General features: G+C 40.2%; 1 protein-coding gene across 1 annotated transcript; it reads left to right on the forward strand.

Annotated features, from left to right (window-relative positions):
* The first annotated feature begins 300 nt into the window (after positions 1 to 300).
* MYCT1 (myc target 1) lies at positions 301 to 22505 on the forward strand. Its single transcript, XM_009579999.1, has 2 exons — positions 301 to 428; positions 21837 to 22505. The coding sequence occupies exons 1-2, from the start codon at positions 377 to 379 to the stop codon at positions 22367 to 22369; spliced, it is 585 nt and encodes a 194-aa protein (XP_009578294.1). The 5' UTR covers positions 301 to 376; the 3' UTR covers positions 22370 to 22505.
* Positions 22506 to 25554: the final 3049 nt, after the last annotated feature.

The raw sequence follows: 25554 nt of genomic DNA on the forward strand, positions 1-25554 counted from the left end.
AAGGTCTTCAACACAGAAAATCACTGAAGGAAAGAGAAAGGAATTTTGTCTATCTGTCTATCTCTGGACATTTTGGGGTTCAAAAAGTTTCAGAGGAGGGGATTTGGCGTTCTTCTGAGTCAGTTTGCTCTGGCTGAGGAAATGACGAGAAGGAAACTATTTCCCCGTCTCAGGAACCATGTGGTGTTCCAAGATAAGGCGAGCACTTGCTAATTCGAGTCCACAAGCAGGAAACGTGATACATCCATTTCCTTTTGGGTGAACAACACAGTTCCCTGGCAGCACAAAAGCATTGCTTCTACTGCTAGATCTCAAACGTTCAGAAACACACTGCTCCTCTGTGGACATACCGTTCTATATTTGTTATTTGGATGTTATGGATAGAAACAGTACTTACTCTCCAATCACATGGCCACCAAAGTTTTGGGGTAAGGATTTTTTTCTTCTTCTAGAATATCATTAAAGTAGATGCTGAGATTTGCTGGTGATTGCCTTAAAAAATACATCTAGATACTTTCAAGCCTCATGTCGGAAGCAAAAAGTAATGAATAGATTTCGTATTTCTTGCAGTGCAAAAGATTGTTTTCCAAATGTTTCTTTGATAAAGTTTTATCATGTTTTTAAACTAATCAAGACAGTGGGAACTGCCAGGGCAGAATTGATTGTTTGACAAAGTTCATTACTGAAGTCAGTTGAAGAGGTGTCTATTGACTTCAGTATGTTTCAGATCAGGTAGACATTCTCAACCATTTAATGGATGCACCTACACGGCAGACATGATCTGTTTCATCTTCTGATGAAAAAGAGATAGCAAAAACTAAACATGTTGCAACCTTTGGAATAAACTCTTACTGCTCCAGAATGAAAAATTATTTGTAATTTGTTGTGGTGTCTCATGATCAGATTTTCTTTACTTTTTCCTCAATGTATATTTTGATTATTACCCATTAAGACTGTTTTCTTTCACCCAAACCTGGGAATGGTTCATTAACTGAAATGTATGGAGTGTAAGGTGGAAATATATGTTATACCAAAATTCATTCAAGGTAATTAGATTCAGTGACTTGATCCTAAAGGATTCTGTGCAACAGCTGTGGAGAACCTTTCCCTCCAAAAAGCTCTATTGCTTGCTATGTTTAACATTAACATGCATTAGCATTTAGCATTAAAGTGAATCATATGATCTGGTTTTGTCTATTGTATTATCGCTATTGAGCCATGATGCCTCCAAGAATCTGTGCACTATCTAAAACTAAAAAATAATATGCATTAGCAAAATAGGACTTTTGTTGCTTAGAAGTACCCTGGGAAAAGAGTGAAAAATAACTATACAAGAAGATTTAAAGAAGTTCCTTCATTTCCTTAGCATAAGAAACAAGAATCTGTTGAATGCCATCCACATGTTTCTTGCAGTGACACATATATTTTCCTACTGGGAGACCGTGAGCAACACACTTCATTTTTGTGTCTTGGGCTAAAGAGTAGGATAATGATACTGGATGTCTTTGAGAAATACTTACAGATTAACTGGGGAAAAAAATCTGTTATTACTGTTTCAGAGTCTCTGGTTGTCTGCTGGAGTCTGAAGAATAACTATCTTTTTTGTAGAGTGGAACTACATGTAATTCTAAAATGGTTCTTTCAGAACAAAAATGAAAGTGCTTTCATCAACATGTACTTTAAGAATCCTTGAATAAAAGGTGCTGCCCCTTGTTACTGCAAATTTGCTTTTGTTCTGAGGTAAATTATTTCTTCACTGTCATGGAAACATACACAAGAAAGAACAAAGTTATATGAAACTCTAAGGATTCATTAACCATACTGCTCAAACTGTGGGCAAGGTGTTCTCCGTCTTCATGAAGAGGCAAAAAAAGTACCTAAGAAGTGAACGTATAAATTCCACGGCATATTGCAGGCGGCTGGCCCCGCTGGTACTGCTGTTACTCTGTCGTTCCATTTAAAGTACTCCAGGTGCGCCAAGCCCTGGTCCTTCAATAACAAGAACTGCATTTGACAATGCAGAGCAGGACACGCATGAGCTGTCTTATTGCTGAAAGGGCCAGCATCTCCTTTCACCAGCACTGCCCGCCTGGCTTGCCAGGGACTGATACTGTACCCAGCCTAGATCACCTCCCATTTGCTTACGCTCTGACAGCAGCTGAACCTCACCGCTTGGGTTTTTGTGAGGAGCTTGCATGGTCCGGGGAAGGGAAGATGCCTCTTCGCTTTTTCTTATTTTTCTGATAGATTTTAGAAGAGTTCATAGCATTTCCTCTTCCTTTCCATGTAGGTATGTCATATGTGGTAGACTAGGGAGGGACGTTGTACAGTCTGTGTCAGAAGACAATGACTGACACAAGCTCACTGTGAGGAAACTTCACTTAAAATGATAGAAGTGGTATTTTCTGAGGTAAAAATAAAACTACACAGAGTAGATATAAATAAAATGAAGTTCTTTATTAAATGAGGATGCAGCACTTGAAACTGTGATTTTTCAGGATATGGCTTACAGGCTGTTTCACTGTTTTTCTAAGCCACCCACCACGTAGTCCTGTGAGTGTGAATACATTACCAAGACGCAGATCCTTTTCCATGCACGTGTAACTTCTCAGCAGCTCCCATGGACTCGGCCAAAGTGTAGACTTCAACATGTGCAAAGGTTTGCTGAGAGGGGCTAACTTTGTTAGAAAAAAATAAATGCTGTAAAAATTGTTAAAGCAACTATTTATAATGGTATTTAATCTCTTACAATTTTATAAACCATCTATTGTCTAACAATTGGTTCCCTACTCTGGAAAATATACAGGCATCCTATTTTCTAAAGCTGTCCCGTTTCCACCGGTAACTTCACACAATTGCATCTTAAAAGTGACTCTAAGAATTTTAAAACAATGAACAAACTAAACTGTCCTCTGCTTATTTATGTGTGAGCACATATACATCTTTTTACAAGTGCTCCAGGTTAGTGGAAGTGTGCATGAATAAAGCTGTGTAAATAAAAACAAGATATACACACCTTGATATAAGTCATGCTGTGTGAATTGCCGAAGTAGTCTAAATCCTCTCTCTCTATATTCATGCAAAGACCTTAACAAATAATAATATATATAAAAAAAAAAAATTAGCACACTTTTTTGCAAGCTCAGTGTAGAGCCAGTGACAGCCTGGAGAGTCAGTAACATGTTTAGCTGCAGATCTTGCAGGAATTCTTCCTTTGAATTCAGTCTTCACCATCATAATTCTGCAGCATTTTTGAAATGCTAAGTTACGCAGCAGAGTAAAACAGAAGAAGCAAACCAGTAGTTTTGCTGGCCTAAAATCAATTCTACTGGAAAAAAATAAAAAAGGAATATTGACCTCCTCTTCTGGTTTAAATTCATGAGTTTCATGATAGAGCTCCTGGCCCTGTCAGCAAGTATCTTCTGTGTAATGTGTCACAAGCACAAAATTTGGATTCCAATTCTCACTTTGCTAGAGCTGTTCCCTACTACAGATGTTGTGCAGAGTCTTTGCAGACATACGTTCCTGTTTCAGGCAAGTTGTCTGAGCTACTGCAAGGATGCAGGAACTCATCTCTTTCAGGTGCCAGTTTCTATGAAGCTGTGTAACCTCTGGTCACCCTACTCTGCGGTGGGAATCCATAGTATGGTACTTTGGCAGAGGTAGGAAGAGAAGCACTTAAAGCCAGCCTCTGCTGAACTTCAGCACTCTTGGTATCACATGGGACTGCAGACAGAGAATCTGGATTATTTTTTTAATCGGTAGTTTCAAAAGGAGGTTTGGCAATAGCTGAGTGAGAAGTTCAGGGTTTGGTACCCATCCATCAACTACTAATCTCATTTTTTTGCTGTTTTAATATAGTCTTTATTGAGTTCATTTTGATTTGTAAGTTAACAGTGGGAGCAAAGATGTTTCCATTTTAACCAGGAGTGCATTTCTTGTAATTCCTAAAAGCATTTTCAGCCACACACAATCAAATACAATAAATGGCTTCAAGTCAATCCCATTTCTCCAGTGCAGATGGTAATACACTTTCAGATCAGGAAATCTAATTTAAATAGTACATTTGATCAATATGACAGCAGCAGAAAGAAAAAGTGTAAGCAGATATTAATCAACATAAACTGAGACCCCTAGACTATCCTTCAGTCTAGTTTTACTCAAGTATCTATTTAAAAATGCAACATTACAACTTAATACCTTAAAAACATTAAGAACAATTTTTCTTTTCTTTAATCAGAATCCAGGGTGTTATTTGTCCAGTATGTGGAAATGATGCCATATATCAGCTGGCTTCCAACATTTTAAGATTAGTGCCTGGCACTAATACTTTAAGCATTATCACTTGACTTTATAAGCTACAAATGCACTCATGGTTTTAAATATAATGTCGAATTTTGCCTTGTCTCTCCCTCAACCCGCTGGTCGTATCCTCATTAAAATGTGTCTGTTTGCTTGAAAGAAGTCAGACTATATACTCTGCTGGAAAAGATGGTCATTAGAAATGAGCATATTCTAACACCTGATACTGCATTGTGGTATCATGTTACTGGTGGAGCAATAATGGTATTGCATCATTCTCTTTATGAACTGAAATACTACTTGCGAAGGGCAGCACTGACACGAACAGTAACACAGCTGCCAAACGCAGGAAAGTCCAACCTAGACAGCCATGGGACCTGATTTATCTTCTGGGGTCCTTCATGGGTGGTAGCCATGGCAGAGTAGAAGCAACAGCAGCAAATCCAGTCCAGTTCTTTTCCAAGTGAGAAAAGAAGCATTTGGCTACTTGTGTGGTGACCAGGTTAAGCCTGTTGGCTTTCACTCTGATGACTATGTCAGCGCATTTCCAGCATATCCACTGTGTGGTCTCTCCTCCTTCTCTTTGCTCCTCTTCACACACTTTGTACCCTTCCAGTCTAGCTTTAGCAGCAGCAAATAAAGACTCCGAGAGCTGCCTCAGCTGTCCTGCTGGAGATGTGGACACACAAAGGCTACAATTTGGAGCCAGCTGTGGAGCACTTGACAGCAGATGTGGCCGTGGTAGCTTCTACCAGCTACTACTCTTCCTAGTTTGATGGCTGGAAAAGACCAGCATAAACCAGAATACCCCAGAAGGCCTTTATCCTGGTAGACTGGGAATTGCTAGTAGGGCAGAGGACTTCATTAAGCTGAAGATGCAATTCCTTTGCTGGCGGATAGGAGGAAGTGAAGGTGTGACATAGAGCCTCTTATAGATGCTTTACACCACTGGAGATTTTTTTCTTAGTAGAGAAAACCTTCAGGGTTGAAGTGGAACAAAGTAGGAGGAAAACACAACAGAATTAGAGCCTTGGATTCAGGTGCAGTATCAACCTCAAGGATGTATTTCCTGAATTGCTATTTTTCTTCTTCTTTTCCATTCCCTTTCCTCCGTTTTCAAAATTTCACCCTAGTGTGCATGGTCTTCCTGGTATTTTAATTCATGACAATCAGCCAAAATAGAGCAAGATCATTGAAGACACTACATCAGCTGGAATTTTTTCTTGCTGTTCGTGTCTTTTTTGTCACTTCTCTGTGTTTTGGAAAACCCCACTGATTTTAAAAGTGCATAGCATATCACACATCATAAGGAGCTCATAGCACGAGGAATAAATGTCTTCACAAGAGATATAATCTCTTTCTGCAGTCTTTGGGTTAGATCACTGATGCCTGCAAAAGTTTGGAAATGGGATGTGAACAAGTGAGCTTCTTCCTTTTGAAATCACTCTGCTGGAGTCATACAACTTCAGACTTTTCGGGCTGCTGTTGCTGGAAGAGCCCCAATGGGAGAACAGAGACAGGGAGAGCAAAAATGCTTTCTTCCAACCTCATGATGCAGTCCTGCTCTAGTGTTTTAGGGAGTAATTCCTTCCAGTGCTTATCCAAAGTAGTAAGACATTGTTCTCTTCAGAAAACAGAGACTGAAAATGAGGATAGAGCCTTTTGGTGCGTAAATATGAGTATTGCCATGACCCAAAATACCACATTGTATTTTTGATGACTAAGTAAGCAGTTCTCCATTCATAGCATTACCTGGGACAATAAATGAAAATTGTATTCCAGTGATTACTGACTTTGTCAATTTTGAATTTCTTTAACCTCATTACCTTTTTGCATTTCGTTAAAACAATATATAAAAAATAGATAAAATTACCCAATAAGAATAAAAATTAAAAGCAAGCCAAATTCATCAATACATGGTGAGTGAGAGGGAAAGGAGCAGAATGGTCCCAGCAAATGTTATCAGAGGAAGGGATGATCCGTATTGATTTGATGAAGTCAAACATATCTGAAAGAATATATCTGATTTCTTTGGCCAGGAGCCTATATTAATACCTCTCCCATGTCACAGATGGCCATATATATAAAATGCAGTCCTGACACTGAATCTGCATCTCCCCATCTGGCATGCACTGACTACGTCTACAGCGACAACTTTCCTGCTCAGACTTCCCAGAGTGCTTTATCATGCATTACCTTAACAAGTCTGTTTGCTTAACATTTGAATTTCAGAGTCTGACTTCTGGCTCATCAGGGATACAGATCTATCACTCAGGACTTGCAACTCAGGGCTTTACCTCATGGTGTGTGATATTAAAGGACTCAAATCATTGAGCAGAGCTCTGTCCCCATCATGATGGACTTAATATGAGAGCCAACTGTATGTGAACAAACCCTCCTTCCAGCTCCCCACCTATCTTTTCCAATCAAATAAATGGCTCATACTTCCAGGTTTGTTATTATAGGTTTTCTAGAGCCCTGCTAGTTCTTTATTGCTTGCCTAACCTTCCATCTTCTGACTAATATTTTGTCCTTTACTTATTCAAGCTGAAGCCTTTAAAAAAAGCGAAAGTTGTTCATCTCCAAAGCTACCTTTCCGTACCCTTAAGACCTCTAATAACAAAGAGCAGCTTGTCTTTCATTCCCATTTCACAGCCAAGTATATCTACTGATGGTGGAAAAAGAGCTTGTTTTGAACAGCATATAATCCAAATGCCCTCATTGATTGGTTCTAGTATATGTCAGTGCCATGTGAATTTGGACAACGGAATTCAAAATTATCTCCTGATAAAAGTAGTCTAACACATAAAATAATAAATAGGAAGGAGGGATGCATTTCTTTGTTTAGTCAGAAAGCTCTCAGAACTCACTGCCTGAGGACTTTTTCTCTGTTTCTTAGCCAAGAAGATATTGATCAGATGGACTAATTAGAGCATTATTCCTCTAAAATACATGAAAAATGTTGTTTGCACTAGAAATTTCTAGTTGTGTGAATGGTGGGATTGCATAATACAAGGTATAGTGCAGAAAGAAGTAGAGTATGCTTATACCCCTTTGGTATGGACAGACTATGTCCTTGGGACTGCAGATTTCCCCAATTCTATCAAATAACACACCTGCAAGCATACCTGGCTTAGTGGCTGTGTAGCTGTGTTTAGTACAGGCAATGGTGACATAAAGCCTCCTCCCACTCCTCCTACAAGAAACCTGCCAACACCACACAAAATTTTTATCAACTTCAAAATGTGTTCAGACTCCTGAGATAGGGATCCTAACATGGAGTAAAATACATTGATTCTTCCCAAATTCAATGAGAAATTAGAATTGTTTTATTTTCTTATGGTGAACTTGAACTTAGAGCAGGCTGGATCCCCCAAAAGACATTTGTGGAAATAAGCATACTGGGAGGCAGGGATTTTTAGTTGGGTTTCTGGAAGATAAGACAGATGGTTCCTCCATGTTTCAGGCCCCTATCTGAAAAATAGAGAAAACTTCCCTGTGCTGCTTCGCAGGAATGTTGTCAAGAGAAAGACGATGAGGTAAAATGTGATACAGAATCAGACAGAAAGTCGCTCCTGGTTTTGCAAATGCTTCCTGTAAACAATTGAGTTTTTTCGAGTACATTTATCTGAGGAGCAGATGTACAACACAGATATAAAATATGATACTTTTAAACAACACTGTGAAAGACAATGAGATCTTTACAGTAATGTTACATCCTTGAAATGTTTCCCTTCTTATTACCAGTCTTAAATCTAGTGTACCTATAAGTTCTCCCTCCTGCTCCGCAGCGAAATGTTACATGATGACACAAATTTAATATTCCCAGATTGCTTAACCGAAGATTTCACTTGAATGAGTAACTTTTTTCATATTGATGAAGAATATTTGCAATGTATCTGTATGGTGAATTTGCAGAAATTAGGATTGTGAAAATCCTATACCGCTCAGCAGAGCTTTTAGGACAGGAACCAGTTTTGGTTTTGTCTGTTACAAATGCCACACTCTGGGACCTCAGACAGACCCTGAGAACATAGTACACAGACAAAAACAAATAATGGCAACACCAGTAAAACTCAGCTTCACCTATATAGGAACTGAGATAGACTTTTTTTTTCACCTCTTGGAGAGGGCTGTAGGGTTGTGCATCCTCCCAGGCCCAGCAGCATCAGAGTGACTTTTGCCGCATGGCTTCCAGAGCAACAGAGATTTCCCCCGACTAATGGCAATCTCTTTTTTTCCCCTTCAGATGAGATACCGATCCACATGAAAATCCTGTGACAGAGATGTAGAAAATGTCACATAACTAAATCACTTCTCAAGTGCTCAAGTGGTCAGAAGCTGATTTAAGTATTCCACATAATTTTGATAATGATCATGGTAGCTAGAGGACTGCTGGGGCAAGGGAGACCCATACATACCACCTTTCCTCCGCCTGAACCTGTTAAGATCTCTACAAGGAAGAGTGTTATTGTCCTATCTACCAGGTCAAGGTCACCAGATCTTCCCGTTTCCAGCTCCCCTGACCACAGTGTGAGCTGACTTGGGATGTGTCACAAGGCAGCAGCAGAGCAGCCTGGGCCAATGACTCAAACAGGACACAGCTTTCATATAAATAGTGCTAATACTGAGAGAAATGGCAAAAAGGGTGTGGGTTTAAGGAAGATTAAAGATAACATGTGATGGTGAGGCATTAGCAATGGCAGCAACTGTGTTTGAACATCAGCCCTTCAGTGGCAACATGACAGCAGTGAATCTCATTCCTCTGTAACACTCACGGACTCTGGCTCCTCCTCTGAAGGCCTCGAGAAATAAATCTATGACTTGTGATGTGATTAAAAGGGAAGGCGTTGCTCGTCTTCCCCCTCTCAGCTTCAGGATATCCCATGTCTCCTCAGCTGTGTTGGAGGGCTGATTTGTATGCAGCTTTTCAGTTGGATTTCTTATGCATGTGGCAGTACTGCTTGCTGGGGCGGCTGTGTCTGTGTGCTTCATTGTCTTCCAGTATTGCTACAGAGAGCCTGAAGCAACCAGGCAAGAGATGCTGCACTGCACCTTCTAATGCTACTTATGCTGGTGCTAAACTATTGTAGGAAGCCAGCACTTCCTCTGTGCTCCATCAGGCACAGGAGTCAAGGTCATATGTCAAATCTAAACATACTCTGCCCACGCCGATTTCTCCAGGAGACAGAACTGTGTCTTAGCCTTATGCTGTGTTTTATTTTCCAGCTAGCTTTTGGAGGTACCATTTTGTATCAGCTACTAGACTACTATTGTTTTGTATAAACCCTACGTAAAAGTTTATCAGATAAATCATATACTGTGTTCTCAAGGGGCAGAATGATCAAACTATTCCAAATTTAATATGACTGTGCTTATTTTGCTATCAGTTAAGTAAAAGATTTGACAAGCACATGAAAGTTATCACTTCCATTACTGAAGCAAAGGGGATTATATCAATAGTCAGACCTTACGTTTAGGAAGATAATATGTAAATCCATTCCAAGATCTTATGTGCAGGCCTGTCAGAGAGATAAAAGTAGATATTAATGAGGGACCTATTTTTTTCCTTGCCCTTATTCTGGCAAGCCCAAAGAAAAGAGTATTACTGTAGTTGGATGAAAGCAACAAACTATGCCATGAAGAGAAGAGACCAGTCTTATTCTTGCATGCTGTCTATTCAGAGCACGATTTCTTCCTTGTATATAAATTATTCTTTTAAAGTGAGTCTGTCATCCTCAGGCTGTGTTTTGTTGCATCCTAATTACTGCTTCTTTTCTGCTTTCCCACAACCATTGATTTATCAAATGCTTAACCATCTTTGGCAGGAAGGACACAGATCTGAGGTAGTAGAAGGAAGAGGCAAAGTTTCTTCAGATTATTATTTAAATATTAATCAAACACACAGCACATACACATTTTGGCAATTACACCTACTGTATTGACTGAGTATGTGGTGCTGCTTATTGTCACATGAGCTGCCAGAAGCATCATTCTTTATTTATCCACCAAATACAGAAATCTGAAGTATATTTCTTCTTCCAAACACCCCACCAGCAAATGTGTTGGCATGTCAATGTGTCACATAATAAAAGGAGCTTAGTGCTATGCTTTCTCCCCAAGACAAATCTCCTGTAGCTGCATGCTCTACTGCTAGAGCCTAGCAGGATTCATATTCAGATGAGAGTCTCAGCACATTGTGGGTGCAATGGTTCTGCCTCAGTTCTTCTTGTAGAACCTGTTGAAGGAAAATGCTCTGTATTTACACACAACTTCCCATTTTACCATTGTAATTCATTTAACCAGGAATCAAAAATCTTTGTGAGCGAAGATATATACAGAAGATTAATCCGAAGCATGGAGATGGAATGAGATGTCCACAATCACAAAAGAAGAGCACGAAGTAAAATCAAGACTCAAGACTGACCCTTTTGTCTTTGTAAGATTATCTTCATTTCATAACCCTATCCTTTTGTCTGGGAAAAAAAAGAAAATCAGGAAAGACTATCAATAACAGTTAGTACAGACAACTTCATTTTTTCCTATTTTTCAAGGTAGAAGCTTCACTTCCTATACAAACTTAATAAAAGGTACTTATTCAGATTTTGAAACCTACTGTAGAGTAGTTAAGTTTGCACCAAGCAATCCTAAGCTATTCTCCTAACATAATTTATTCCCCTTCTACAGAGGGGGAGAGAGAAAAGACACTTATGTGAGTTTGGCTTTCATGTATTGAAAATGGGACAATAGTAACTTAAGATTTATCTGTTAAATAACCTCAACAAAAACTCCATCAACAATACAAATATGTACAGCACTGTTATGAAATAATGTCTAGGAAATTTTCAGCAAAATAATTGGAGGAGAAAAAACCAGTTGGTTCAATGCAATGGAAAAACATCTTTGGGCTCTGACACATGCCTCTGCCTTGCTTCTCTGGCATCTTATTTGCAGAAGAAAATTATTTCCCTGTTTCAGACATTTGAATTCACAATCCAGCACCTTAACACACACTTATGGCATATTTGACCATTTAACTGAGATCTGTGAATTTTAAACCCTTTGCTTTAAAAATGATGTTATATCGATATCATGTCTCAGTTATCCAGGGTAATGGAAGGATGAGCCAACCAAGCAGACACGTGGCTTCTGTAGAAGGTGCATAAGTTACGCAGGCAGAGTATAAATGAAGAAGGAGACCATTGATGGCTCTGCTGATGGAGAAGTGCAGGAGTCTCTAGGCAAGTAGGACCTGGACCAGTCTGGTGCAAACACAGCCTCCCAGACACCACTGGCTCATGTGGGGCAAGCACCAATGTCCCACTTCACACTGAGTCTCCAGCCTGGATCATCTGTTCTGGGTCATCAAGAGTTAACTAATACTCCGGATCAGTAATCATCTCACTTAGAAATTATACCAGCATTTATCAGCTTGTGGTTGCACAGATTCTTGTGAGTACTGCTTAATTAGGTCTCCTAGCCCACACTGAAATAGATATTCAGAGACAAATTTGGTACAAGAGAAATCTCTGAAGCTGATTGATGGTCACACAGGAAGTACTGGGAGAAAGAAAGCTCAAATTTCTGAACTGCAGATGACTAATTGAAGAGTACAGTACTACCACATATGAACATGCTCCTGTATTCTCAAAATGTTCACAGTTATACCTGTTCCCTGAGGAAGATAAATGTGGCAGGAAATTTTCTGCATTACTGGATGTAGCTCAGGTATTACTGCTGTGAAAAAAGTAGGAAAAACTGATTTAAATACAGATCCCTCTTCCTGCCCCTTGAATACTTGTTTATTGGATACTTTAGATCACTATTCAGTGAAGTTCACAAACAGCTCCTCTTCCTCCTATTCTTCAACTTTGTACAACTTTTGTAATTTTCACCTGAAGAAGACTCTAGTTTTAGCACTCTCAAAAAATAATGGGACTATACATAGAACATTAAACACTATTTTCATTGATGGCTATTTTTGAACAAGCAATACACAAGTTAGACCTGTCAGCAGAATACTCTGTGGCAGTATTTCAAAGGCAGTATGTTTCTGAGTGAGAAGAGACTGTTTCTGAGAAACTTTACAATTTTGGGCCCCAGTAGATTTCCTTCCGCTTCTGCCAAGACACTATGATGTTGCACGTATCTGTTTCATTCATTTTGTCTATGTTAATATATGATGTACATTTAAAATGGAGAGTAAGAGGGATGGAACTGAGAAGGGGAGATTGCTCCTCTCCTGGGAAGCAGCTGAGCAGGTTGTAGGGGGAGAGGGAGAGAGATTGTACAGCTAAGAGCAAGGAGCAGAAGCAAGGTCCTGCCTCTCGGGTGACGGAAAGAGACGCTTGAGACCCAGAGGCAAACGTGCAGAGGTTGCAGCACTTCCAAAAACCACTGCATTGAGAACCACTGTTTATAGGATGTACTGGGCAGGCTGAAATGCGGTCTTTATTTCTAGTATACCTAGTATCTCAAGGTACTGAGAGCGTGCCTTGTCACTCTGAGTTTTCTTTCTTTTAGAATATTCTACTTTACATTCTGATAAAACTTGGACTTTCAGTATAAATACTTCTTGGCCTTTTGTGAGTTCTCACAGTAAGCACAAGCTCCACCTGAAGCTGTGTCTGGGTCAGACCATAGATAACAGAATTGCTGTCGTGGGACTGAGGATGATTTCAATGTATTCCTCACCCTACAGTCTTTCCAGCAACCTGAAAAACTTGTGCTTTGTTCTAACCCTGGATATCTTCTGTTTTCTTAAATGTAGCATATGCACTTTGGTATTTCCTCCTTAATTTTAAGAATTTTAGGAAATCCTACTTAATTTTAAGATTTCACTCCAGTCACTCATGCTCTGTTCATATAGGAAATGATTTTATTCTCAGGCTCTGTAAAATAATCTTATCAATTAAGTAATAACTATAATGCCATATTGCATTGTGGCAAATTGTTATTTACTGTTTGATTTAGGTTCATGCAGAGGCCATATAGCTCAGGTCTATGCTCTGGTTTTGTGAGGTTAGTAAGAATGCCTTGCCAGAGGATTGTTTGCTGCACACGCGGAGAAGATCAAAATTATATTACTGTCTTTGTAATGCATTAGGAATCATGATGAAACCACGCAGTAACAAAGTTTCTATCTCTGTCTGCATAAAGGAATCTTTGCTTTGTTTTATATAGTTATGCCAAAGGCATTAAATTAAACATGCTGACATTTCTGTCTTAGATGTTTCCTTCTGATTATTACAATTACTCTTTATTTATCATTCCAGTAAAAATCAACTGCCAATAATATCAAGGGAACATCATTAACTCTGAGTTGGTTTGTGGGATATTGAGATGGCATATTCCACTCTTCTGGCTTTTTATCACAATGAATTACGGTATTTGTAAACAAAGCAAATGCACGCTGGTGCACGGAGATCATTCTGGACATCACTGTGGATGGCAAAAATATGAATTTAAGAACAGACTTGGCCTCATGCTTCTCCATCAGCACAGATGCTTGCATAAAGCCACAAAACTGTACAAGCTTTACTTCACTAAGTTTCTGAACACTTTTGTTGTGCCTCAGTCTACCTCACTTTCAAAGCCTCTGCAAAATGCTAGTCCTAAGTGTTTATGGCAATGTAATTCAGAGTTTTTCTGAGTTTTGAGGTACTATTAACGTCTCTGTAATCTTTCATTGGAATGTTTCTTGTTAGCTTTTTCTGACACTATTTTACTAGAATTAAGGTGGTTTATGTATTGTTTAGCTTTTCAGCACAAATTTCCAGCAGAGGGCAATCTTGTTCCTAGGTAGGTTGCTCGCTTGCGAAGTTAACCCTCTAATAACAGCCGTCCCCTCTGCATTTCAAAAAGAGAATTAATCCAAGGGCACAGACTGCTTTTTTTTTTCCTTGTCATTTACTTAGTAATTTTTCAGATGCTTCTAGAGCCTATTTGCTTACCTGATCGAAGAAAGTCTTAGAAACTGCACAAAATAACATCAGTATGGACCTTGAGCTGTCACCTGTTCTACATTCTTCTATATTACAACAACTCTTGACTGATACTGGTTTTTAAAATCTTTAATGTGGGTAGATGTAGCACCTACCTGAATTATCTATTCTAGTTCTTACCTGTCCTCAAAGATAGAAACACATTTTTTAAATTTCCTTTGCTCTACTTTAAACCCAGTACTTCTTATTTCATCTGCAGTGGACATAAAAACAACTGTTTAGTTATTCAGTGAAGGGGGAGAATTACTCTCTGTTGCTGCAGAAAAGCAGCACAGGCCAAATAAAACTCCCTCTAGCCAGCTGTGTCTGAATGCAGAGCACTGCCATTTCTGACAGCCTAACTATTTTACTTATTTTGTTTATTAGTTCTCATGTCCTGCACAGTCTGCTTTTCTTTCACCATTTTTTTCCACAGATTCTGTTTTCCAGATGCCACCATCCTCGTCTGTTTGTTTTCTGGATGTCACAACTACCTGAACCACCTTGTGCTGTAGCCTGTCACTCTCACTACTTGTGTGACCTTTCTTAAACTTTGGCATGACTAAGATCACAGCTGGTTGATATTACACAGCAACTGATTCGCCCACCCAACTGAATCATGGACTGCCTACAAATGATTAATGAGAGGCTGTTTTGCTAATGCAATTAGTGACAAAAATCCGGAAGATAGTAATGTCAACACTTGTCAGATACAGAGAAATTGCTTTTTTGAACTGAGCATGACAACAGCAGCCCAGGATTTGGCTACTGGTACCAGCCCCAGCTTTAAACTAAGTTTTCTTGAAGTTGGTAGAACTGGCATAAAATTTCAAGCAGTTCAAATCACTTCCAACCTTCTGTGGTGGGAAAAAGTGGTGGCTCTCTGGGCCGAGGGTATTCTTCCTTTCCAAACTTGCTGCCTGGGATGGGTGAGGAGGAGTAGCTGCAGCCTGTCCAGCTTGGAGATGTTCATTTGCTATAGCTGTAGGAAGATGCTATGAGTTTGTTCGAACTTTGATGGACCCTGGCTGCTGCTGTCTGGTTTTGCACAAATGAAGCTGTATTATGAATATCTGCTGATGACTTACCTGAACCTCACTTGAAACCTGAGACACTGAGACTCCTGTAAAATAGTATCCGAACCATTCTTACCAGTGGGGTTACTAGATTTGTCATTTGTAAATGCAATTCATGCTTTAATACACTAGCTGGTGCTCTACGCTAAGCTGTGCAATGTGCAGGTATGAATTCTCATACTGGTTTGTACAGTTTTTATACCAGCTTTTGTCACTGAGCTTTCATTTTGGGGAAAAATACAGGGTGAGACAGAGGCTGAGCTGGATTTCTCCATGTCTGAGATCAAACCCTCTACCAGTTGTCAAGGCTTTTCAGCTCTGGGACAAGGCAATATGTGTGTGCGCAAGCGTGTGTGCATTGTAGGGGGAGGAATGCATATTACTTGGACAAGTTTTGAGTCACTGGCATATGACATGGCATAGAGGAAAGAGAGCTCACAAAAATGTGAGAAGGAAAGAATTAAAATGGAAATAAATTTACAATTCTAAAATTTGGATGGAAATAGCTCTTTTCCACTATACAACATGGTGGTATGTTCTGATACTTCTCATTGCTAATACAGCTGAAATCAATGAGCTTGTACATTCTGCATACAAGCTTGCTGGAGCCCACATGGAATAAAGTTTGCATGTCAAGTGCGCAATGCTTCATACTAGTTTTGGGCAGGTGGAAGAAAAGAAAAATGGGAAAATTACTCTCAGTTGCTGAAGTAAATGAACAGAATGTTGCTCTAACATAATATGAGTAAAACAACTCTATAGCAAGCTGAGCTTGAATGATGAACAATGCCCTTCTTGACTGACAAGATACCTTATCACTTCTAATAACTTTAAGAAATATCTACTTAATTATTTCTCTTTTAATAAAGCAATGACAAAAAATAAACAACTCCAAAACATAAAGACGATTGTAATATTTGAAAGTCACCCTCTAGAAATCAAATAAAATATATAGGTATCATCTCACCCTATGGGTGTTTTCTGCCTCCTTGTGCTTAGCAATAGCATGAGCAGAACAGATGCTTGGAAAGGTAACTGGCTCTTTATTAGCTTTATTAGCTATTATTGGCAAAGATGCAGTTCAAATTCAAGTCATGTGTGCGCAGCCTGACTAAAAGATGCTTCTCCATTTCTCTTTCCTTTGTATTCAGTACTTTGTCCCCTCTTCCCCAGCCCTGCCGTGGTTCTTGCTCTGAGATGCTCTCATTGAAGCTGCTACTTAGATGATTTTGAAAGGTACTACTATCCCTTCATATACTTGGCCAGCTTAAAAGTTTACAAATGTATATATTTGTGAGCATGGGGCAAGGAAGGTCTTGTGCCCACCTTAACTTTACACCTTGGGGAATTTATCATAAGGCTAGAGGAAAGATGCAAGTCCCAAGGATTTCAGGGGGCAAAATGCTGTTCCAGCCCATCGCAGCCAGAGCTGAGGGCAAGAGGGAGATTCCTTAGAAAAACTCTTACATTCTAGTGGAACAAAATCCAGAGTGAAATTCAAATGAATCCTTAATGCAAATGTGTTTTTAATTCAAAGGGATGTCTTGCTATCTGATGTGGTCCATGCACATGAAAAGAAAATGAAAGCCTTGCAGAAATAAGAGATTGACCTGAGTATGTCTGCAAGGATCCTGCTAAGCTCCATGATAGAGGCAGGATCCTCCATGACAAAAAGTAAATTTATTTTATGAAGAGTTTGGCTGATCCAGGGACTGACAAATCTAGGTAGGGACTGCGTTGCTAGTTTTTTGTGAAGTACACCTCAAAGTGATGAAGGAGAGAATGTAGTCTACTTCTCAGAAGACTTACAGGTTGGTGTGAGCCCCCTTTGGTTGGCCTTGTTACTGATGTCCAGGCTGGATGGGAAGAACTTGTTTCAGGGCCATAACTAGGAAAACCACCTTATCAGCCAGTCTATCATCTTTACTAGTCACATGTCCAAATTTCTCTTATGTGGATTCTATAGAGTGTTAAGGACTTGCTAGAGGCTATCAACTGGATAGGATATATACTAACACTTCATATATACAGTTCATGGAAAGTTATAAAAGCCTCAAAGAAAGCTGCAACAACCAGGAAAAAGCTTTGCATAGCAGAGGCAATAATCCCCTGTACAAACCTGTAGCACTGCATTTGCTTAACACTACACGCAGAAATCAGAGAGGAGGGAATAGAGAGACTTCAGAAGGAATTGCCTGATCTGGATAGATGTTGGGCTGACAGACGCGTGCTGGCTTGGTATTCAGATCTGGGGGTAACATCCAGAAGCCATGGGTGTTACTGTGGGTTCTGAACCTCCAACCTTTTTGTCATGGACATATTGGAAGTACCATAGATAAGAAAGGTAATGTAGCCAAGATATTGAGTTGCTTTGTTTCTTTATATCCTTTTATTTCTGGCTTTGTCCCTCAAAGTCAGTCCTGCATTGTTGAAAAAAACTTTGTCCTTCACCTCATCTGGTGTTAGAGGTGAGAGTGGAGAAAATTGACTGAGATGGGGTACCAAATCTTTTCAGTTGTGGCATAATCAAATAAAGCAGGCAGTGTGAGCAGCCTGAGAAACATACCAATCTAAACATATTTTGGGGACCAGCACCTGGGAAATTATTGTTAATGTCAGCATCCCTATTTTATCCCCCATTTTTTTTTTTTTTCCTTAAAAGCAGAGGATAGAATGACAGGCACAGCTCTCAGGAATAATATATTATAATGGCTCCTTGGGAGACACTTTGTGTCAGTATTGCTCTGACTCTCCTGAGAGGCTAGTTCTGCCCTGGCACTGCACTGATTAAGGAAGAGAAAAACAACTCCGTGAAAGCCAGCTCTTCCCCTCAAAATCCCAGGTGCAGCAAGTCCCACTCCGCCTTTGATCTTTTTCTCTGTTTGGTAGTATTTTCTCCAATGTACCTCAGGGCTGTGATCGCTGGACGTTCTAAAGAGGAAATCAATGGGCATAGATTTACAATTCTTCAACGTAAGTTTTTAGAACTGAATTACATTTCAGTGAAATTCATCCTCTGTAGGGAGTCAACAAGAAGCAAGTTTGGCCTATTAGTGTGACCCACAGTTCCCACTGAAGTCAGGGAGAGTCTGGGAATAGAAAGAATAAAGTGTCTGTAACCAATGGGTCTAGTGATATTTCTATAATAAGAACCAGAAGGATTAAATGTAGGTCCAAATTGAAATGAGAACATTTGGGGTACTAGATGGCAACTGCAATAGTCAGTGTAAACCCAGCTGAGTTTCCCCAGGGAATAATTTGACTTTCTATTTTTACATTCATATATAGAGGTAGAAAAAGAAAAGAATCAAATTAGTTGAAGAAAATGAAGACATTATCCAAAGGGATAATTGTTTGTGCTCTACCTCCAGCACAGGGGAACAGCACGTGGGAAGGACTGAAGAGCTGCACTCGATACTTTTGTCAATTCCCTCATCTGCTTTTAACAGTGTGAAATGCTAATTTGATTGTGCAGGTGGCGAAAGTTATGGCTAGAAGGATGCAGGGCCAAATCCTCACCATGATGCGTGGCAACCCCAGGGCCAGGTACACTTGTGCGGCTTGCCGTGCTTCTGCTTACACTCGAGCCCCACAGAGATCCCCTTCTCCTCCTTCCTGCTGGAGCTGAGAGCCCAAACAGGAGCAGGGATATCAGATGGCAGCACAGAGCCCTGTGCCTGGGGGATCCCTTGGCAGCCTCAAAATATAATAACGTAACTAGCATTCCAGCCGAGGTGCAAGAGAAATCAGCCTAAGAAAGGATCAGTTCTTGCTCCAGTTTCCCATAGCCACGCAGGGACAGCAGTAGGGGTACTCAGACTGCAGCTATAGCACTTGGGAAGTGCTGTCTTTAGGACACTCCCTGGGATTTACTCAACTGGAGGTGGCCAAGTCCTGGCTCTCCCTTCCCACCTTCGGGAGTATGAGTAGGAACTTGCAGTAACAGAATGTATTAAATCCATTAAAATGGCATAATAGGCTATTCCTGACCAAAAGGGGCACAATAAGGCCTGCTGTGTCTCTGAAGATGTTTTATAAAGGACAGAATCACGACGAGTTTGTCAGAAGGCTGCTTATGATGATCGAGCTCTGGTCTGCAGCCAGGAGTTGCAGCGCAGGATGCTGCCTGTGGGTTCTTGCAAAAGGCAGACCAGACGATCACCCTTTGAATTCAGCGTGCCCAGTCAAGAGTTGCTTAATTGTAAAAATGAGGGCTTAAAATAAAATTAAACTTTAGGGTCAAGTCTAGTCCGCCTCTGAACAAAAGGACAACAAAGCACTCCCAGAAGGGAGCAGTGCTCTGCAACAATATCCCATGCTTTATGCTCTCCAGTCTTTATTTTCCCATTTGAAAAGGATAGCCAATTGGAAAGCTGAGGTTGCAAGCAAGTAACAGTAGGATTGTATAGCCATCCAAAATATCAGTGGCTTAATTAGAGCTTAAATTTTCTGGGCCTCATGGAACTTCAAGTCTATCCTGAAAAATGTAAGGTGAATAAACTTGGGTAGGATATTCATGGTGATGTCAGTAATTCATGATAATGTTGGTGTAGAACCACACCTGCAAAGGCTTGTAGGGTGAATATACTGCCCCTCTGACAGGGTTTGATGGGCAGCAGCAAAGTCTGGGTTCAAATTTAATGCTGCTTGGAGTCCCCACCCAGAAACCTGCGAAAATTTTATGCTAAACTTTCTGGTGCTCAAGGAGCTAATTTTCCCCAACTGCAAGTATGAATCACACAGCTAAAAATTTTTCACTGAAGGGAGAAAAGTAAGAAGGTAGATAAGGAAGGTAATAATAACTAATTCTTAAAGTGCAATTATACCAATAATCATTTACATCTCCCCTGCTGGAAGGAAAGCAAATGTTTGCTTTCCCACTTCTGCAGTGACCTGCCCTAAGTTTAAGTCTTGCTAGACAGCAAGGCCTGACTTAAGCAAAGGTATCTGTTGGTGCATATTGGGGTGCCTCTGCCTGCAAGCCGGTCCCGTTGGCCATGCCTGGCACCTCTCCTCTCCCTCTGCTGTGTGCTGGCTGCTTTCCATAGCCGGCCCTCGGGCCACTCGCTCTCTTTGCCCCTCCAGCACCCTGCTTTGGCTAATTCCCACAGCTCGGACTCGGTGCCATTATTTTGGGTTCTGGAAACAACTGTTTGTGCAGCACCATAAATTCAGGGGAAACTGAATTTTAGCAGCTGTTATCTTGCAAGAAAATTTTGAACCTAGTCTCATCTTGCCCTTTTTGGGCTCTAATGTCTGCATCCCAGTCCTGGAGTTACGGTGATCAGCCAGGCACAGCGTTAGCTGGCCTGCGCTTCTGTACGCTATAGATGTTCCTCACCTTTCTCTATCTAATGAATACAATTTCCTTTTTAACAGAAATGCTTCACAAACATGGTGACACAGCACAGAATAAACATGTTTCAAGCTCTCCCATGGCTCTTTGTCAATTATTCCCTCTTTGCTCCACCAGTAGTCAACCTAGTGTTCCTTCTTGTTTGAGATCCAACCCCTTCTTGAATTTTGAGGGGATCTATTAAAGGTTTTGCGTTAATTTCAGGCCTTATCCAGGATTACAAATGTATCTCCGAACTTTTTAGAACAGCAATAAACCTGGTGCTCCGTTGCAAAAGTAAGTGAAGCTTTCTGAAGCAACTGTCCTATTCTTAGAAATATAAAACGAAAAAATCTTATTCCTCCACACTGTGAAACCCTGTGGGGGAGAAAACAATCCTAGCCATGCTCTTTTGAGTTTTCAGATCTCTTAATTCTTGAAAGCATTTATAAAAGAGCTAGAAATTTACTTTTCCTAATGGCAGATTAATGCGTCTTTAAATTGGGCATTGAGGATGGGAAATATTCAAGAGACTTAGTATTACTAATGGTTATCTCTGACCATAATCATTTAGGATATAGTAATTTACATTAATTACTATGAGGATTTAAAGTCCCAGCAGTAAAAGGCTGGGACATGTTCTCATGCTGTAATTAATACAAGGCTTACTCTGTTAAGAACATGGCAGAAGCTACATCACTGTTGTAATAGGTGAGTTTGCAAACACATACACATAGAACATAAACATCTATAAACAGAATGACAAGTTTGCATAAATTCACACCTCATATTGCCCAGAGAAGCAAATGCTTGGCAGTTTTATAACACACCTTGGATCTGGTGGGTGGCTGATTCTGGGAGAGACTAAAGACTTTTCCCTTGCATTGGTACAGAAACTGGTATTAAATGCAAGCTACTTTCTGGATGTTGTTGAATCATGCAAATTTTTAAAGAAAAAACACCATATAGTGAGAGCAATCTGAACTGCTGTGTTTGTGTTGTAAAGTTCGTGTATTACATAGAAAGATTTTAGGGTTTGTTCATCTTTTAAGGAGGCTGCCATCTGCAATTCGTTTTCTGGCAGGAAAATCCTTCAGAGTTCATGAAATAACTTTGCTGTGTATTTTTGCTGTATTTCAGAACAGATAACAATAGCCTTCACAGTGTCCATGGTGGTTGGACTGGTGATTGGAGGGATCATCTGGGCATTGTTCACCTGCTTGTCCCGTCGCAGAGCTAGCGCCCACATTTCCCAGGGGAGCTCCTCAGCCTTCAGCCGTCGCTCCAGACCCTCCTCCCATGGCCACACTACCGGCAGGACTGGATTTTACCGCAACAGCAGCTGCGAACGTCGGAGCAACCTCAGCTTGGCCAGCCTCACCTTCCAGCGGCAAGCCTCCTTGGAGCAAGCCAAATCTTTCCCCAGGAAGTCAAGCTTCCGCGCATCCACCTTCCACCCTTTCCTGCAGTGTCCTCCCCTCCCTGTGGAGACGAACAGTCAGCTGATCACCCTCACTCCCACAAATACCACCACAACCCTTGTGGGAAGCACCACCAACAGCTTAAGTCGACCTGAATTCCACTGGTCTAACAACAGCCTCCGCATCTGCCACTCCACACAAACCCCCCCTCCTGCCTATGAAACCATCATAAAAGCTTTCCCAGATTCCTGAGCTAGGTCCTTACTGCAAACACGCACGTGCATTTTAGGAAGAACCTCAATCATCTCAACAATTTTCTATGCGTGATGAAGATTTCTGAGAAGTCTACGGCTGCCGTTGCAGAGGGGACATACATTGCCAAGAGGCGGGTAGCAGCGATTTCTTAGAGCGCAATATCCCACTGCCCAAGGGATCACTTGTCTTTGCACTGCTGGCTCTAATTTACTGCTCTGCTATAAGCTTGCATATTTACAGTGTTGTATCTTTAATTGTATCTTGAATTGTAGCCATTGTATCTTTACTTTAGAGGAAAGAAAATGCTGCCACATAAAAACCAGATCATTTCTTGAAGAAACAGATCGTGTTAGGGCTTACTGATATACACATTTCTGCAAATTTCACTATTCTGTTTCTTTTTTAAAAAAAAAACAAATCGCGTTCTGGTTTTACGTATTTTCCCAAGGCTGTTAAATTTTCAGAGAACATCTCCCATTACTGAGCTCCTGCCTATAACCACAGAACATCTTCTGTCTGAGGAACCTTAGACACAGACCTTGTAGAGGATTTAACATCACAGTCCTGGCTGTGGTCATGGACATCCTGTTCTGCTGATTGTAAAGGATCTTAAAAGACTCCATGTTAGGGCTGCTTGTATAAAATTCCCCACAGTGTGGGAAAAATGTTGAAGTATATGAAGCTTCACACAGAGAGAAGTTTCCAACAACACACTAAATGCATGGTAACAATTACAAAGAATTTTCTGTCTGCAGTCAGCAGAACAGGTAGTCACCTTTTAATACCTAGTAAAGCTGTATGGGAGCAGAAGTCCTCATGTTTCATTGTTCTAGTTCTGGTTATCAAATAAGCAGCATGAATGGCAAGTATTTTTTTAATTAAGTTTTCTGTTTTGCTATGGGATTACTCATTTCCTTATTTTAAATTGTTTTTCTCAAATTGTACCAATTGTTTAATTCTTCCTGGCAAATTATTCACTGAAATCTTGTCTTTCACTAAAGCAAGATTTTAGACATCTATGGCTGAATACTGGGATTGTACAGTTAGTTGGAATATGAAGATAAAGATGGAATATTTAGTTGAGGTTAACATATATTCTTGACTCTTATATGTGTATCATGTCAAGCTAACCCCTGGCTTAGTAGAGACTAATTGCACTGACATGAGAGAATTCCAGTATTTGGAAATAGCACAGACAAATGGGGCCTGATTTAAGTCTTATTGTATCAGTTTCCTGTTAAATATTTCATGTTCAAATAAAGAGTAAAGCATTTCCGCAAGTAGAGGAGCAATCCTACTCCTCACTTACAAATAAGTCTGTTCCTAAAAGGGCTGGGCAATTACCAGCCGCAGGGCTGCTGATCCTGAGGGGGCTGGTCCTATGCTTCTGTAGAAAGAACAAGTCCTCATCTGTCTTCTGGGAGGGACAAAGATTCAGCAGCTTTTGAGAATGGGCAAAATGCTTAACATCTTACTTTCCAGGCTTTTGGAGACTGGCAGCGTGCATCCCTTTGCCGAGCTCAGCATCCCTCAGGAAGCACTGGTATTGATCTCTGAACTGCAATCTTCCAGCCCACTACCACCCTATTTGCAAATATTACCACAAACACTGAGCTTACAAGCGTTACTGTAAACCACAAGTATTCCTTATTGTAAAGGCAAATTCTTTTGCATGTATTTACTGACTGGCTTTCATTGCTTTATTCTTAGTGTGCAACATTTTCCCTTCTGGAGAGATATATGTCATTGCTAGAAGAACAACCATTTACAGAGTTTACAGAGCATTTCACTGCAGACACTATGGGTTCTAGTACACCGAGGACTTGCTGATAAGACTGCAAAACTACATTTGGCTGGTTGCAGGCTACGGACTTAAAACAATAGTCCTCTGGAGAAAGAAAGTTGTCTTATTTCATTCATTAATAATATTTTTTTCATTTAGAGTCTTATTGAGTCTGGTGAACTTCATTGCATGCACAAGTGCATTCACAGTGTCCTAGCTCTAGAATAGGTGATACCACCTATTGTAACGTGCCTACGAAAAGCAGAATTCAAGCCTGCTCGCTTTGCTTATTGAGTTTGGCGGACTGTCTGAAGAAACAACTTGGCCTACAGTGTGTACCCAGCTGGCCAAAACTGCTTGTTCCTTGAGAGTGAAATCGTTTTAGATGAGCAAATTTTTACTCCTGGATTGTAAATGCACATTACATTGCAGTAGAACTTTCCATAGCCTATTATTACTTGTATTACACTATATTTAGTAAACATTGTAGAAAGGGAAGATTAAATGTACTGTACTTTTTTCCTCCTGAAATCTGCACTGGATATCAAAACATTTTTTTATGTCCCCTGGATTAGGGAAATTAAAAACAGAGATTGTTTCGTGCATAAACAGTATGGCTGTCAGATACCTAACTAGTGGTTTAAACAATGTCTGAAATTAATGTTTTGCAAGCACTCTGGAAGCTTCAGAATGTGAAATAAAGTTGGATGTTATAATCTCGAGCTCATGTTTTTCCTTAAAGATAAACTTGTTGATGTCTATAAAAGATATTTTAAAGGGAAGTGTATCATCTTTAATTATGCAAGCTGATACAGTTGGAAGTGTAAATGAGACTCCTTCCTCTGCTCCTGTGGGGAGACACTCCAAAGCTGAAGATGCTGTATGAAGTCAGTGTCAGAATTTGCTATATGAGAACACCTTCCAAGGATTACAAGTGAGAACGTCTCTCACAAATAATAGTGCTTGCAGATTTTTAAATCCACTGGTTTCCAAGTACTTGGACTTCAATCCATGAAGTGTTTGACCAAATGCTTGCTTTAAGCAGATGGGCAATCACTATATGGTTCATGCTTAAATGGACTCATGCACATTTTATTGCATTACGACCAAAGCACATTGCACAGGATCAACCCACAAACTGAACTGCAAGATTCAGGAATCATTGGGTGTTTGATGTGCAAAAGATTATGCTTGCTCATTGTAACGGCCTTTTCTACCTTTTATTTCAATTTAAAATACTGGGAAGAAGAGATGATGCAGATCTCAAGATTTCAAAGCTTTCACAAGCAATGAATTAAGCTTCACAATAATTTTGCATGTAATACATTTTCACAGTCAGCAGCAGTGATTAAACAGTGCTCCCAGAATCACACAGGGAGTGATAGGCAGAGCTTTGATC

Source organism: Fulmarus glacialis, unplaced genomic scaffold (assembly GCF_000690835.1).
Source record: "Fulmarus glacialis isolate BGI_N327 unplaced genomic scaffold, ASM69083v1 scaffold44216, whole genome shotgun sequence".
Taxonomy (NCBI): Eukaryota; Metazoa; Chordata; class Aves; order Procellariiformes; family Procellariidae; genus Fulmarus; species Fulmarus glacialis.

Bases quoted from the DNA above. Each gene is read 5' to 3' on its own strand.
- MYCT1 (XM_009579999.1), top strand. From the start codon at position 377: ATGGATAGAAACAGTACTTACTCTCCAATCACATGGCCACCAAAGTTT. The intron at 429-21,836 runs GTAAGGATTTTT...GCTGTATTTCAG, and splicing joins ATGGCCACCAAAGTTTTGGG to AACAGATAACAATAGCCTTC.